At 68.2% G+C, this 12648-nt stretch overlaps 1 protein-coding gene across 1 annotated transcript in view; it reads right to left on the reverse strand.

The window, feature by feature from the left end:
* MUC2 (mucin 2, oligomeric mucus/gel-forming) overlaps positions 1–9405 on the reverse strand; it is a 32772-nt gene extending 23367 nt beyond the window's left edge. Inside the window, exons 1-21 of the mRNA XM_074401880.1 lie at positions 9295–9405; positions 8421–8691; positions 7200–7314; positions 6856–6946; positions 6668–6777; positions 6323–6539; positions 5988–6113; positions 5361–5478; positions 5147–5285; positions 4780–4887; positions 4624–4693; positions 4162–4299; positions 3903–4067; positions 3384–3478; positions 3062–3188; positions 2383–2638; positions 2153–2205; positions 1727–1827; positions 1174–1325; positions 691–829; positions 51–161 (exon numbers count right to left, since the gene is read on the reverse strand). Coding sequence (XP_074257981.1) covers positions 51–161; positions 691–829; positions 1174–1325; positions 1727–1827; positions 2153–2205; positions 2383–2638; positions 3062–3188; positions 3384–3478; positions 3903–4067; positions 4162–4299; positions 4624–4693; positions 4780–4887; positions 5147–5285; positions 5361–5478; positions 5988–6113; positions 6323–6539; positions 6668–6777; positions 6856–6946; positions 7200–7314; positions 8421–8691; positions 9295–9370 — 2778 coding nt within the window. The 5' untranslated portion in view covers positions 9371–9405. The remainder of the gene's footprint in view (positions 1–50; positions 162–690; positions 830–1173; positions 1326–1726; positions 1828–2152; positions 2206–2382; positions 2639–3061; positions 3189–3383; positions 3479–3902; positions 4068–4161; positions 4300–4623; positions 4694–4779; positions 4888–5146; positions 5286–5360; positions 5479–5987; positions 6114–6322; positions 6540–6667; positions 6778–6855; positions 6947–7199; positions 7315–8420; positions 8692–9294) is intronic.
* Between the last annotated feature and the right edge of the window lie 3243 nt (positions 9406–12648).

Here is a 12648-nt window from a genome sequence, read left to right on the forward strand (position 1 = left end):
GTCTGAGGGTCCCCCAGGGCTCACATGTTTCCGGGGCTGGCAGCACTCACCCCCATGAAGATTTTGATGGCCTTGGAGCAGGTGACTCCCGTGGTGCCACAGGGGACGTTCTCAGTGATGATGCTGAATGAACCCAGTGAGGAGTTCTGGCCGCAGTAGTCCTGGGGGCCACAAGGGGGAGGTCAGCCAGGACGGCTGGGCCCCAGGTACCCCCCAGGGCACACCCACCCTAGCTGGTGGGGCCACAGCCACTGAGCACACAAACCTGGCCCTGCTCCTGCCCATCCAGGGACCTGACCCAACCGCAGGCCCATCCCCTGTCCCCAGGGATCATGGTGCCTCAAAGGGCTGTGGGATTTGTATCTGGAGAGCCTCGTGGGCGGGGGCCTAGCCCTGGCCCTTACTCAGCTCCCTATATAGGTACCCTCAGTCCCCATGGCTGGGCAATCAACCCCACCCACCTCGTGCACCCACAGGAGGGCCACAGAACCGGATGGTGCAGAGGGGATTTTACCATCCCCACCCACCCCTGGCTAGAAGGCCAAATCTCCCTGCAGGTGTGGGTCTGGGGCTGAGGAAAAGCCAGCCCTCCCAAGTCTCAGGACTTCTCAGGGAGCTGAGAGCCTTGCTCAGGGCAGGCAGAGGGTCCCTGACCACAAGCAGCCGGCTAGGCCGTGGCCGTGACCGCACCTGAACAGCCACGTAGGAGCAGTGTCCGTCAAAGTCATAGTACTTCCCATCAAAGGTGATGTAGTGGCCGCTCCCATAAATGGAACAGGTGCCGTGGCACACAGCCTGGGAGCACGCCCAGCGTCCTTTCTGGCAGGTGCTGAGGAGGACAGGAGAGGAGCCTGAAGGGACCCAGGGGCCGAGGCCACCCCACCCACTCATGGGTGCCTGGAGGAGACCCTGGGCACCGGGCACCACACAGGACACCTGCAGGCCCATGCTGGCCCCAAAAGTGGCTCCAAATGCCCCTCCCCCCATGGCTTCAAGACCAGCAGCTGACATGAGAGACCTCCCCCCAGCCGTGGGACAGGGGCCACCACAGGACCTCGCCAGACCCAGGCGGACCCCCCAAGAGAGGCGCCTGGCCCTCGGCCCGTGCTCGTGGCCACCCCTGTGGAGCACATGGGGCCTGGGAGGCAGCCAAGACGGGCCGGGCCGGCTCACCAGGTGTTGCAGTCCACCTTGATCTTGTCCCCGGGGGAGTACAGGTCCTTGTTGTGGACGCAGGGGCACTTCTCCTCCGCCACGCAGCCGCCCCGGCCGTCGTCCATCAGCCCATCGGGGCACACGCAGCCACTGACACACTCTGTGTGGTACTGGAGACAGCCAGAGGGTGGGGTTCGGGGGTGGACCGGTGAGGCTGCAGCCCTCCCTGGGGTCAGGATTGGATGCCCGGCCAGGATTGCCATGCAGTCTCCGTCATGTTCTGGACCTCCCACCTCTCTCTCTGGCCGGGGCTCAGGCCTCCCCGCTCAGGCCCACTACTGGGCAGGGAGACTGGTGAGGGCTGCCCGCCGAGGGCCCTACACTGGCCCCTGTGCCCCAGTGGCCCACAGGCTGCCGCTTCCCTCCCAGGGACAGGGACAGCATCAACAGGGCCTGCATCCTCAGGACTCAGCACACAGACCCTGGCCGGGGGCACAGTTCAGGAGCCGGGCTCAGCCAGCCAGCCAGCCAGGCACCCCCGCCAACCCACAGCAGTCCCCCCAGCACGCACATAGCCGGCGGCCAGCGTCTGACAGCTGAGGGCTCGGGGCTTCAAGGTGGCCAGTGCGGTCAGGTTATTGCAGTCCATGTGGATCTTCGGGGCCACACAGCCTGTGGGACGGAGGGGTCACCTCAGCTCCAGCTGAAGCTGGGGGTCTCAGGCAGGCTGGGGAGGTGTGGCCGGGGAGGGTGACTGGGGCGGATCGCTGGGGTGGGCAGGTGGGCGGCCGGAGAGGGGTGGCCAGGCTGGGGAGGGGTGGTGGGGAGGGGTGGGGGGGAGGGGTGGTTGGGGAGGGGTGGTGGGGAGGGGTGGTTGGGGAGGGGTGGGGGGAGGGGTGGCGGGCAGGGGTGGCAGGGAGGGGCGGCGGGCAGGGGCGGCGGGGAGGGGTGGTGGGGAGGGGTGGCGGGCAGGGGTGGCGGGGGCAGCGTCACTTACTCTGGCCGAGCAGCCGAATCTGCATACAGTGCAGCTTCCCGTTCCGGCAGACACTGTGGGAGAGGTCAGAGATGAGCAGGGCCCACGCAGGACGACCACAGACAGCAACAGCTTCCGCGGGACACGTGTGAGCCTAGCAACTCTCAGAGCCCCCACCCAGGACCCCTCCGCCTTGGGCATCTCAGCCTCCGCAGGCAGAGCCTCCCAGGTCTCCGGGGCCCAGCACCCACCATCGTTCCTCCTGCCTGACGACCACGTCCCCTGCCTCCAGGTACAGGCCGCGGTGGTAGCAGGAGCACTTGGCCAGGGGCACGCAGTGGCCCTTCTCGTCCAGGAAGGTGTGGTCGGGGCAGCCACAGCCGTCCACAGGCGCGAAGCCCTCGAGACAGTGGCTGTCGGCCTCGGAGAGGGAGCGGCAGGTCTGCTGGCAGGTGGTCAGGTTGTACAGGAAGACCTGTGAGCTGGGGCAGGAGCCCACGTCCTTGTCTGCCGAGGACCACGGGTGGCGTGAGGGGCGTGAGGAGCCAGACGCGTGTCTCCCATCCCCAGGGCGGCCCGGGGGCCAGGGAGTGCACACTCTGGGACCCACTCCCACACTCGGCCGCCACAGTGCCAGGCCCGTCCCTGGTTCCATCCCTGCTGTGTGGCCGCCCCTTGCTGTGGGAGGGGCTGGTTTCCCACTACCACCGGCCTGTGAAGCTGAAGCCTGGTCCACAGCTGCCTGGGAGCCGACCCCTCTCCCAGGACCACCGGTGCTCAGGGCCCCAGCCCCGTCCCAAGAGCTCGAAGCCCAGCCCCATCCCCAGGACACGGCCCACGCCACCCGCCCGTGCTCAGGGCCCCAGCCCCGTCCCAGGAGCCTGAAGCCCAGCCCCGTCCCCAGGACGCAGCACGCAGGGTCACACTCACTGCAGACGCGCTCCCGCCAGCCCCACAGCATGACGCCCTTGGCGGCGCAGGCGCGGGCGTAGGAGGACAGGGCGGCACACAGGCAGTCCTCGTTGTTCTGACAGTTGCATGTGTCATATTTGCACCTCTGGGTGACAGAGCAGGGTGGGCGGTGAGGCCGGGAGGCAGAGTGGCTGGCACTCACACATACAAGCTCCCATACCTCACACACACAACCAGCGGGCCGGGTGCACCAAGTCCACCTCACGTGTGACGTGGGGGTCTGGGGTACCCTGAGTCCACCTCGATGGCGTCGGAGGCTGGGGGTGCGGGTCCCACCCACCTTGTAATACTCAGCGGGGTCCACAGCCGAGTGGCACCTGCCGAAGGGGGTCTCTGTCTTCTTGAGGAGGGAGCACCAGTGCTCAGCGTAGGTGGCTGGGGAGTGGGTATCAGAACCTCAGCAGGACCTGGGACCCCCATGAGATCCCCTGGACCCCAGACATGGTTCCCCCTGTGTACCCATGCCCAGTCTGCTTCCTCCCCCGGAATCAGATTTCCAGGCAGCCCGAGGCTGGGTAGAGCCCCCTGCAGGGCACCCACCACCTCCCATCTCTCACCCAGGGCCCAGCATCCCAGTAGGATCCAGCCCAGGCTCTCTTCCGGGTCACCTGGCAGGCTGCCGCCATGGCCACCATAAACCAGCCCCAGCAGGAAGTCGAAGGTGCCATGCTGCCCCGTGGGGAGAGCCGCCTAACTGCCCTCCCCACCCACGCATCCGGCTGGAGCCCCGTCTACCCGTGGAGGCCACGGGCGGGTCCCCCAGGTGGGCTGGGCGGGTGCCCGCGTTGCCAAGCCTCACCACTCTCGATGTTCAGGGAGCAGGGGTCGTCCAGCCAGTCCACCTTGTCACGGCAGCTGGACTGTGCCTTCCAGGTGTTGGCGAAGCCAGCTCCCGTGGCCTCCACCAGCCCGCTGGCCGTCTTGAAATCGTCGCCTTCCAGGCCGTTGAAATTACCGCAGAGCCCTGAGGGGCCAAGGCAGGTTGGGAAGGGTCAGGGACTGGCAGGGCAGGGCCCCCTACGGGCCTTCGTGGGGGCGAGCTTGGCGGGGCCACTCACCCTGCACCTGCCCCTGGGCGGCCGGGTCCAGCGTCACGAACAGTTGCATGACCGGGGCCAGCTGCACCTGCAGCCGGAGGCCGGCGGCCACGCTCACGACGATGTGGTAGGAAGATGGGCGGAAGATGGAGAAGCTCGCTGTGGGCAGGGGCACAGTGAGGGGCACAGTGAGGGGCAGGGTGAGGGGCAGGGTGAGGGGCAGGGTGAGGGGCAGGGAGATGGGCAGGGCAAGGGGTGGGGCAAGGAGCGGGGTCCCGGGACCTGCCAGGCTCAGGTGGGCAGCCGGAAGGTGGCACCCTCCCACCGCCCCCTCCAGCAGAGAACCCAGGACGGAGCCTTCGGGGCACCACAGGACCCTCCCACTGTGGGATCTTCCCACCCAGCTTCCTGGGTCGGAGGTGGCGGCTGGACCGTCCACATCACAGCAGGCCCCGTGGAGCTCGAAGGGCCCAGGCTCCTCACCAGTCACGTGGGGCAGGTTCACCTGCAGCTCATTGAGCAACACGCTGCCGTCGGACTTGAAGACCACCACCTGGGGAAGGGCCGAGGGTGGTCAGGGCAGAGAAGGGCCCCCTCGGAAGGCCCGGGGCCCCAGAAGGAGAGGGCGCGGCCGCTCACATTCTTCTTCCCGTCGGCCAGCAGCACCACCGTCTTCAGGCAGGTCTGCTTGTCCGTGGAGCCGCAGGGGGCCAGCTCACCCAGGAGGGCGTAGGAGTCATTGTCGCCCTGTGACAGGGCGGGAGGCAGAGTCGGCGCTGAGGGCCGGGGCGGGCAGCACCCTGCACCCTGAGACCCGGCGGTGGCTTAGAAGGGAAGGCCCACTTCTCATCCTCCAGCCAGAGAGCAGAAGCCCCGTCACCTGCCCTGGGACAGCCCACGGGCACCCTGTGCTTCAGGGACAGCCAGCCCACCACCCCTGGACAGCCAAGGACCTGGATGCCAGCCCAGCTCTGCCCCCACGCCCCCGCCCCTGGGTGGCCTCTACCTTGGCCAGGACGTAGTAGCAGTCCCCGTGGAAGGTGAACTTCTTCCCATCGAAGGTGGTGATGTGGGACCCGCCTTCCAGGGCGCAGGTGCCAGGGCAGGGCAGGTCTTTGCACACCCAGCGGCCAGCATTGCAGACGCTGTTGAGCCAGGGGCACAGGGTCAGGGCTCTGCCGCCCCTGCCCCTGCCGTGCCAGCCCTGGCCCGGGACTCACCACTGCTCGCAGTCACTGGTGATCTCCTGGCCCGGTGTGTACAGGTGTCCGTGCAGCCTGCAGTGGCACTGGCTCACGGGAACGCAGCCGCCGCCCGCGATGTCATCATACACGGTGCCTGGGATGGCCAGGAAGGCAGCGTCACCCGGGCTAGCTCAGAAAGAGCCAGAATCCCCACTGGGGGGCCGCCAGCCAGGCCTCCCACCCGCAGGCACCGCCGGTCCCCTGCGCTGATGCCTGCGGTCCCCACCCGGTCCCTGGGTCAGGGCCTAGCCGTGGGGCCCCAGCCTCCAGGCTACCTGCCTGCCTCTGACAGCCGAGCTCCTCCCAAAGGCCTCCAGGCTCCGGCCAGGGGCCGGGCAGGAGGAGGTCTGTTCCCAGGGCGATGACCAGAAGGCAGTCCCCTTCCCGGCCTCCCCGAAGCCAGCCTTGGGGAAGAGCCTCACACCGAGGCCCCTTCTCCCTGGACCCGCCCGGGTATTGGGTGGAGGGAGAGGCACTTCTGTGCCGCCGCTGCCCCCACCACCCAGCGGAGCCGTCCCCTCAGTGCAGGCGAGAACCTGAGGCCAGGGCTGCAGGCGTCTTGCCCGGTGGGCAGTGCCAGGGCGGGGCCGCCTCCACACGCACCTTCCGGGCAGAAACAGCCATCCATGCGGTGCTCCTCGCACAGGCTGCTCACTTGCAGGTGCGAGCAGGTGTCCATGCAGGGCGAGCCGCTCTCCAGGTACACCAGGTTCCCGGGGCAGGTCTTGGCTGCAACCGCAGAGGCCCGAGGTGAGGGTGAGGCTGGGGCCCAGCAGCTGCTGCACCCCCAGGTGCAGCGAGAAGGGCTCCCAGCCTGTGGGGAGCGTCCCCTGCTCCCGGTCCCCTGCGTAGACACGGCTCTCACCCCCACCCCCAGGCTTGGGGGGACAGCACAGGTCCCCCCTGGAGTCCCCTGCCCGCAGGGCACCAGCACGTACGGCAGAGCGAGGCGGTCCTCCAGTTCCCGGGCCGGCCGCCGGCATGGGAGCACTGGCGGGAGAACTCGGCCACCGTGCTGCAGACGCAGGCGTCCCCGTCCCCGCCGGAGCAGTGGCAGCGGTCCTGCTGGCAGGCTCGCAGGTACGGCTCCAGCGGCACCCGGTCCTGGCAGTCGGCGAAGGCCTCGGCGGTCAGCAGCCGCTCGCACTCGGCGCGCTGGGAACGGACGTGGGTGAACGCGCTGCTCAGGGGCCGGCCCCACCGGGACCCCCACCGGGACCCCCACCGGGACCCCCACCGGGACCCCCACCGGGACCCCCACCGGGACCCCCACCGGGACTCACGTGCTCGGCGCAGGACGCCGGGGCCGGCTCCTCCTCGGGGTCCTCGCACTCCACGTCAGGCTGGTTGATCTTCTGCATGTTCCCGAACTCCAGGGCACTGAAGAGCACGCCTGGGGACGCGCGGCCTTCAGCGGGGCTCCCGGCAGCCCCCAGCCCACCGCGCCCCTGCCAAGTCCCCCGGGTCTCACCGTCAGAGAGGAATTCCGAATAGCTCTGCAGGCCGTTGTAGTCCCCGCAGAGGCCACAGGTGTGGTTCCGGAACTTACTGTCCAGCTCCAGCTGTCGGGGAGGGAGCGGGTGAGCTGGCCTCCAGGACGGTGGCCAGGAACCCACTCGCTGCTCGTTTGAGCCAGAGCAAGGTGGGACGGGGGGAGGGCAGGTGCCCGAGAAGCCGAGGATCAGGGGATCAGGGCCAGGCCGGCTTCTGCTGCTGCCCCCCAAGTCCAGCGCCGACACCCTGCCCTCCCTTGGGGTCCACCCGGAGGCCTGACGGAGCCCCCACCAGCCCCACGAGCCCGGGGCCCCTGAGCACCATGACGGCGTCCTCACGGTTCCACAGCAGGGCGAGGCCGGCGCGGGAGTACACCTTGGTGTAGGCGTCGCTCTTCTCGATGAGCAGCCCGGGGCTGTAGTGCGGGGCGCTGACCCTGGCCGGAGCACGTCGGGGTCACTCTTGGGTCCGCCGCCCAGACCCCCCGACCCTGGCTTGTCCTCCCGGGACCCTGCCGCCCAGAGGGGACTGAAGCTGTGCGTGAGTGGTGAGGGCGGCTCTGCCCGGGTCAGGGAACTTGGCCGGCCTCTGCGTGGGAGGACGTGGCCAAAAAGCCCCTGTCCCTCTCTGCCGGCCGGGCTTCCCCGCAGAGCCACCTCCGGCCTGGACGGCCCTCTCCACTCCCTCCTGGGGGCTCAGTCCTGGGCAGGGTCCCCTCTCAGGGCCTTGAGGACGCCAGGTTGGGAGAGTAGGGAGGGCCAGGCTGCCCAGCCCCCCTCCAGGCCCCGTGCTCAGTGGAACAACCCCCTACGGGGCCCCCCAGGGTCCCCCTGAGGGTGTCAGGGCCCTACCCCACCTTCTGCTGGTGCCCGTGCTGGCCCAGGTAGAGGCATTCACCCCAGCCTCTGCGCCTCGGTGCCCAAGGGCCTCCAGCTGTCCCACCCACCGTGGCCACACCTGAGGGCCTCTGCCCTCCACCCCACCCACACCTGAGGGCCTCTGCCCTCCCCCCCACCCACACCTGAGGGCCTCTGCCCTCCCACCCGCGCCCACACTGGAGCCCCTTGCAGAGAACTGAATCTCCGGGGCTGAAGAAGGGCAAGTCCTGCCGGCGGGGAACATGCTGGACAGGAACGCATCCACAGGGCCTCATTGTTCTGGGGGTGGCGAGGGGCCCCCACAGCCCCCCACAGCCCCCTGCACCCGCTTGTGTCACTCTAGCCTGGGGATGGAGCACACGGCCACTGCATGCACAGGACCAGAGACAGGAGCCTTCAGGGGTGCCAAGGCCGCCCCGAGCCTGGCGGGCTCCCCCGAGGGGAGGAGCTGTCCGGGACACACAGGAAAGGGGTAACTAAAACCCTTTGTCTGTGGGGGAAATTGTGGGGGCTCATCAGTGTTTGTTTGTTGAATGAATTAGTGACCTGAACCCAAACCACAACGCCGTCCTCCTCAGTTGTGTGCTGGGGCAGAAGGGCACCCCTGCGGGAGCCGTCAACCCCCTTTGCTGGACGTGGGAGAGGCACCGCCCACCACACTCACACGGCCCCGTTCAGCACGGCCAGGTGGCGGGTGAGGTAGATGGTGTCGTCCTTGATGGTCAGCAGGATGGACTCCACCCGGGGGGGCGCCCCGGCCTGGCCCGGGCCCCGCTTCAGATGCACGGCGAATTCCTTGTAGGAGCCTTTGCAGTCGGAGGCAAAGTTATAGTCGCAGAGGCCGGGGAAGCGGAAGACGTCGCCGTCGAAGGTCTTGTAGTGGAAGTCGCCCCACGCGCTGCAGACGCTGTGGCCGTGGTCTCGGGCTCTGCCCTCTGAGGGAGCAGCGGGGGACGAGGGGTGAGCGGGGGAAGCTGCCCATGCTGCCCTCGGGAGGAGGGCCCCACGGGAGACCCGGAAGCAGCTTCGAGCCCAGCGCAGGCCCGGGCCGAGAAAGGTTCCCTCCCACCCCAGGGGTCTCAGGCCTTCTACCCCCGCCTCACCCAGCGAGGAGTGAGGCCGGGTGCCGAGCAGGGCGTAGGGGAGGGGGTCTGGGCACCGCAGCAAGGGCTATGCAGCCTCCACCCTTCCGGGGTCTCTGCCACCTGGGAAGGGGGCCTCCTGGTGGGGTCCTGGCCACCCTTCCCTCCCCGACAGACAATGACCCAGCTGAATGGGGCCTGGGCTGCTCTTTCCACCCGGTGCTGGCCCGGGGACCCACATGTTGTCGGGCAGTCAACCCCAAAGCAATGGCAGGGGAACCCCGTCCTTCCAGCCCCTTGAAAGTCAGCAGAGCTGGAGGCTGCAGAGGGCCAACCAGGCCCGGAGCCTCAGCTGAGCCGCCCAGACTGCTAGGGGGCACTCAGGGACCAGCTCCGCCTCCCAGGGGCGACTAGCCTGCCCCGCAGCCCCGGCCCCAGGACACTCTGCCCTCTCACCTGTCTGGAGCTCCGAGCCCCCGGCCAAAGACAGGGCCAGGCAGATGGCTGCCAGGCAGGCTAATGGCAGCCCCATGGTGGCTGGGAGGGGCGGTGTGGGTTGCGCCCGGGCACAGGGGTCCCGGCCTTATATGCCCCAGCAGGAGTGGGAGGGCGGGAAGGTAGAGGAGGGCCAAGGGGTGGGTGTGGCGTTTGCCAGATGAGCAAGAAGACAGCTGTGGGGGCCCGAGCCGTGGGGAAATACTGGTTCAGGTTATCGGAGGTCATCTCTTTATGGCTTCCTGGGTAAACGCAGCCTTCTTCAGGATGCGGCAGCCTGCAGCCCGAATGCCAACACACACCCAGGGAACACGTCCAGCTGCTACCGGGATGAGCCCAGCGGGGCTGGGGGAGGGGTGTCCTGCCAGAAGAACGTCTGGTCAGGCTCCGTAGGCCCCCATAGGCCCCCAGGCCCCGCTGAGCTGGTCCCAGGTCTGATCAGGCTCACGTTACCCTGGGAAGACCAAGCCCTTTCTGGGGCTCAAGCCCTGGGGCAGCTTCCACACCTGACCCAGGAAGGGGCCTCCCCGAGGGCAGGGAGGATATGGGATCCTTCGGGGTCCGGGGGGGTCCCACCGACTTGCGTGGGACGCTTGGCCGGGCTCACGGAGCTGTGTCAGAGGCCCCAGCACCCCCCACCCTCTAAGCCCATCCTTTTCCCAGGCTGAGCCAGTCTCTGGAATTACATGTAGTTGGAACTTGCGGGGTACCCACCCAGCCAGGGGAAAGGTTACAGAATCTGGCACGTGGGGAGCCAGCGGGTGGCCGGACGTGGCCATCTGTCTCTTCTCCTGGGGACCTCAGGGCTGAGGGCTGAGAAGGGAATGGCCTGCCCGTGCTCCCCAGAGCCACCTCTCACTCGGGGTGGGGGTCAGGGCCCTGAGGCCTCTGCTGAGTGCAGTCTCACCCACCGAGCCCAGCAGGTGTGTGGAAAAGCCTGGAGAGCTGGAGCTCACAGCCACACAAACCGTGAGACCTCTGGGTACACCATGCTCGCCCCAGCCCGGGAGGACGCAGGCAGGTGTCGCCAGTGGGTAAACTGAGGTCTGGGGGCCCTCCCCCCTCTCTACATTTTTCTCCTCCTGAAAATAGAGCCCGGCCCTGAGTGGGGCTTATGGCTTTGGCCCAAGGCGAGGGGGACGTGCTGGCAGGATGCTGGCCGTGGGGAGGGCTAACCCCAACAGTTATGGAGACTCAGGGCCCGAGGCACCAAGCCTCTTTCCCTGGCTGACCTGCTTCTCGGACCAGGCTCCCGCAAAGAGGCGGTGACCCCCCGGAGCTGGAGCCCGCACCTGGACTGAGCCGGGTCGGGGAGCCCTGCCAGCCTTCCCTAGCCTGGCCCTCCAGCTGCACCTCCCACTCAGGACCCACAGGGTTCCCCGCCCTGCAGAGACGTCAGGGATGAGGGTGGCCAGGAGCCGGGCCTGGGATGAAGCCCCTCCCGGCCCCCTGTGGTGCCCACCAGCACCAGCACCAGGCCCCAAGTCTGCGCTCCATGCCAGGACCTGGGCACGTGGGGAAAACTGAGTGTGTGGCCCCAGCCGGCAGGACCAGGGATTAGGAAACTGGAGCCCACGGGGCCAGGCCAGAGGGGACCGTTGTCCACCTCCCTGTGTGGCCTCCGCACACCGGCACTGAGCCCTGGGAAAACCCAAGGACGGCCCCAACTTCGGCCCCCACCCCCAAGGGGCCTCGGGGCAGATTTTCCAGGCCAGGCCCCCGGCTGGGGGGAGCACAGGCTGCCTGGCACAGCCCTCCTGCCCTGAGGCGTGAGGTGCCCTGAACCTGTGTCCCCTCTGGGCGGGCAGTGGTGGTGCCCAGACTCAGGGGTCTGACCCTAACACCCCTCTAGGCCCGCGGCCAGGTCCCAGGTGGGAGCCCTGTCTGAGCTCACGGGCAGCCCTGCGTGGGGCGGGGTGCGAAGAGCTGAGACCCATTCCTAACATGGAAACGGAGCTGGGGAAGACAGCAGCGAGGGGTCCATCGGGCCGGGGTGACTGGAGTCACTGGCACCCCACAGCGAGAGTGTCCCCAACGTCGACTCCCAGCCTCGGCTGGTCCCCAGCATCTCCCGGGGTCTTGGAGGCAATGGGGGCTGGGCAGGCCGGCAGGGTGGGAGAGTGGACAGCCGCACCGCCCGGGGACCCCGTCACCACCCTGTGGCTTTCCCATGGGACGGGAGGGGTCCCGGTGGCGGGAGAGAGTGGGGGCTTTGCCCGCTCCAAGAAAGCTGCCTGTCGGTTCTGCCTTCTGTGTCAAGGACGTGCCGGCCACCCAGCGGCGAGCCGGATGCTGTGGAGCCAGGAGCTGACAGCGCCGGCCCCACGCCAGGCTGCCCCAGCCTCAGGCCCTCCTGGGACTCAGAGCCAGGGCCACGTGGAGCTCAGACCCCCACACAGACAGCATCCTGGCCTCCCGACCTCTCCCCGCCCCACCCACACCCGGCGTGTTTACCCTGACGAGATGCTGTCGCCAAGGCCAGCACGGAATTCAGTCGTGACCACAGGGAGGAGGCAGCACGGACGTCACGGGGCGCCTGGAGTGACGCCCCCTCGCCACTGTGTTTCCACAAACCTGACTCACCAGGAAGCCCAGGTGAGGGGAAGCCATTCAGGGGTCAGAGCCACCCAAGGAGGAGGGACAAGGGAAAGGACAGGGAGGAGGAGGAAGTGGAGGCTGGGGAGGGAGGGGAGCAGAGGGAACCCCTGCGCTGCTGGGGGAGCCGAAGACAGCAGGCGCGTCCCCCGCCCCGTCCAGTGGCTCACCCGTGGCTCGGGCAGTGGCTGAGTCTGCCTGGCGGGCCACGGCTCCCGTCTGCGGCTGGGGCTGGGCTGGATGCCGCTGTGAAGGGATTTCTCAAATGTGACCCTGGACAGGCGGGCGGGCCTCACACCATCCGCAGAGGCCTTGAGGAAGAGACGGATGTCCTCCATGGGACACGGCGAGCGGCCTCCTGCTGGCCTCCGGGGTCTCCAGCCGGCGGCCCCGCCCTGCATGAGCCAGCTCCCTAGAGTAACCCCGCGGCCCGCTGGCTGTTTCCCTGCAGAACACCAGTGCTCCCCGCTCGGCCAAAGCCTCCGCCAGGGGTGGGAGACCGGCACAGAGCCTGGCTTCCCGGAGAGCACCCACGCACACCGCAGCTCCCTGCACCCCCCACGGCAGCCCCTCCCCCCAGGCCTGTGGGGTCCAAAGGTGGCCCCCATCGCTGGTCACTGAAATGTCGGCCTTCAGCAAGCGCAGGCCACCCACTCCTCAGCCACATGTCATCTGGGGCCATTTTTCCATGATCCCCCGCATGTGGAAGATCTGATTATC

Source organism: Saimiri boliviensis, chromosome 6, assembly GCF_048565385.1.
Source record: "Saimiri boliviensis isolate mSaiBol1 chromosome 6, mSaiBol1.pri, whole genome shotgun sequence".
In the NCBI taxonomy this organism is placed as follows: domain Eukaryota; kingdom Metazoa; phylum Chordata; class Mammalia; order Primates; family Cebidae; genus Saimiri; species Saimiri boliviensis.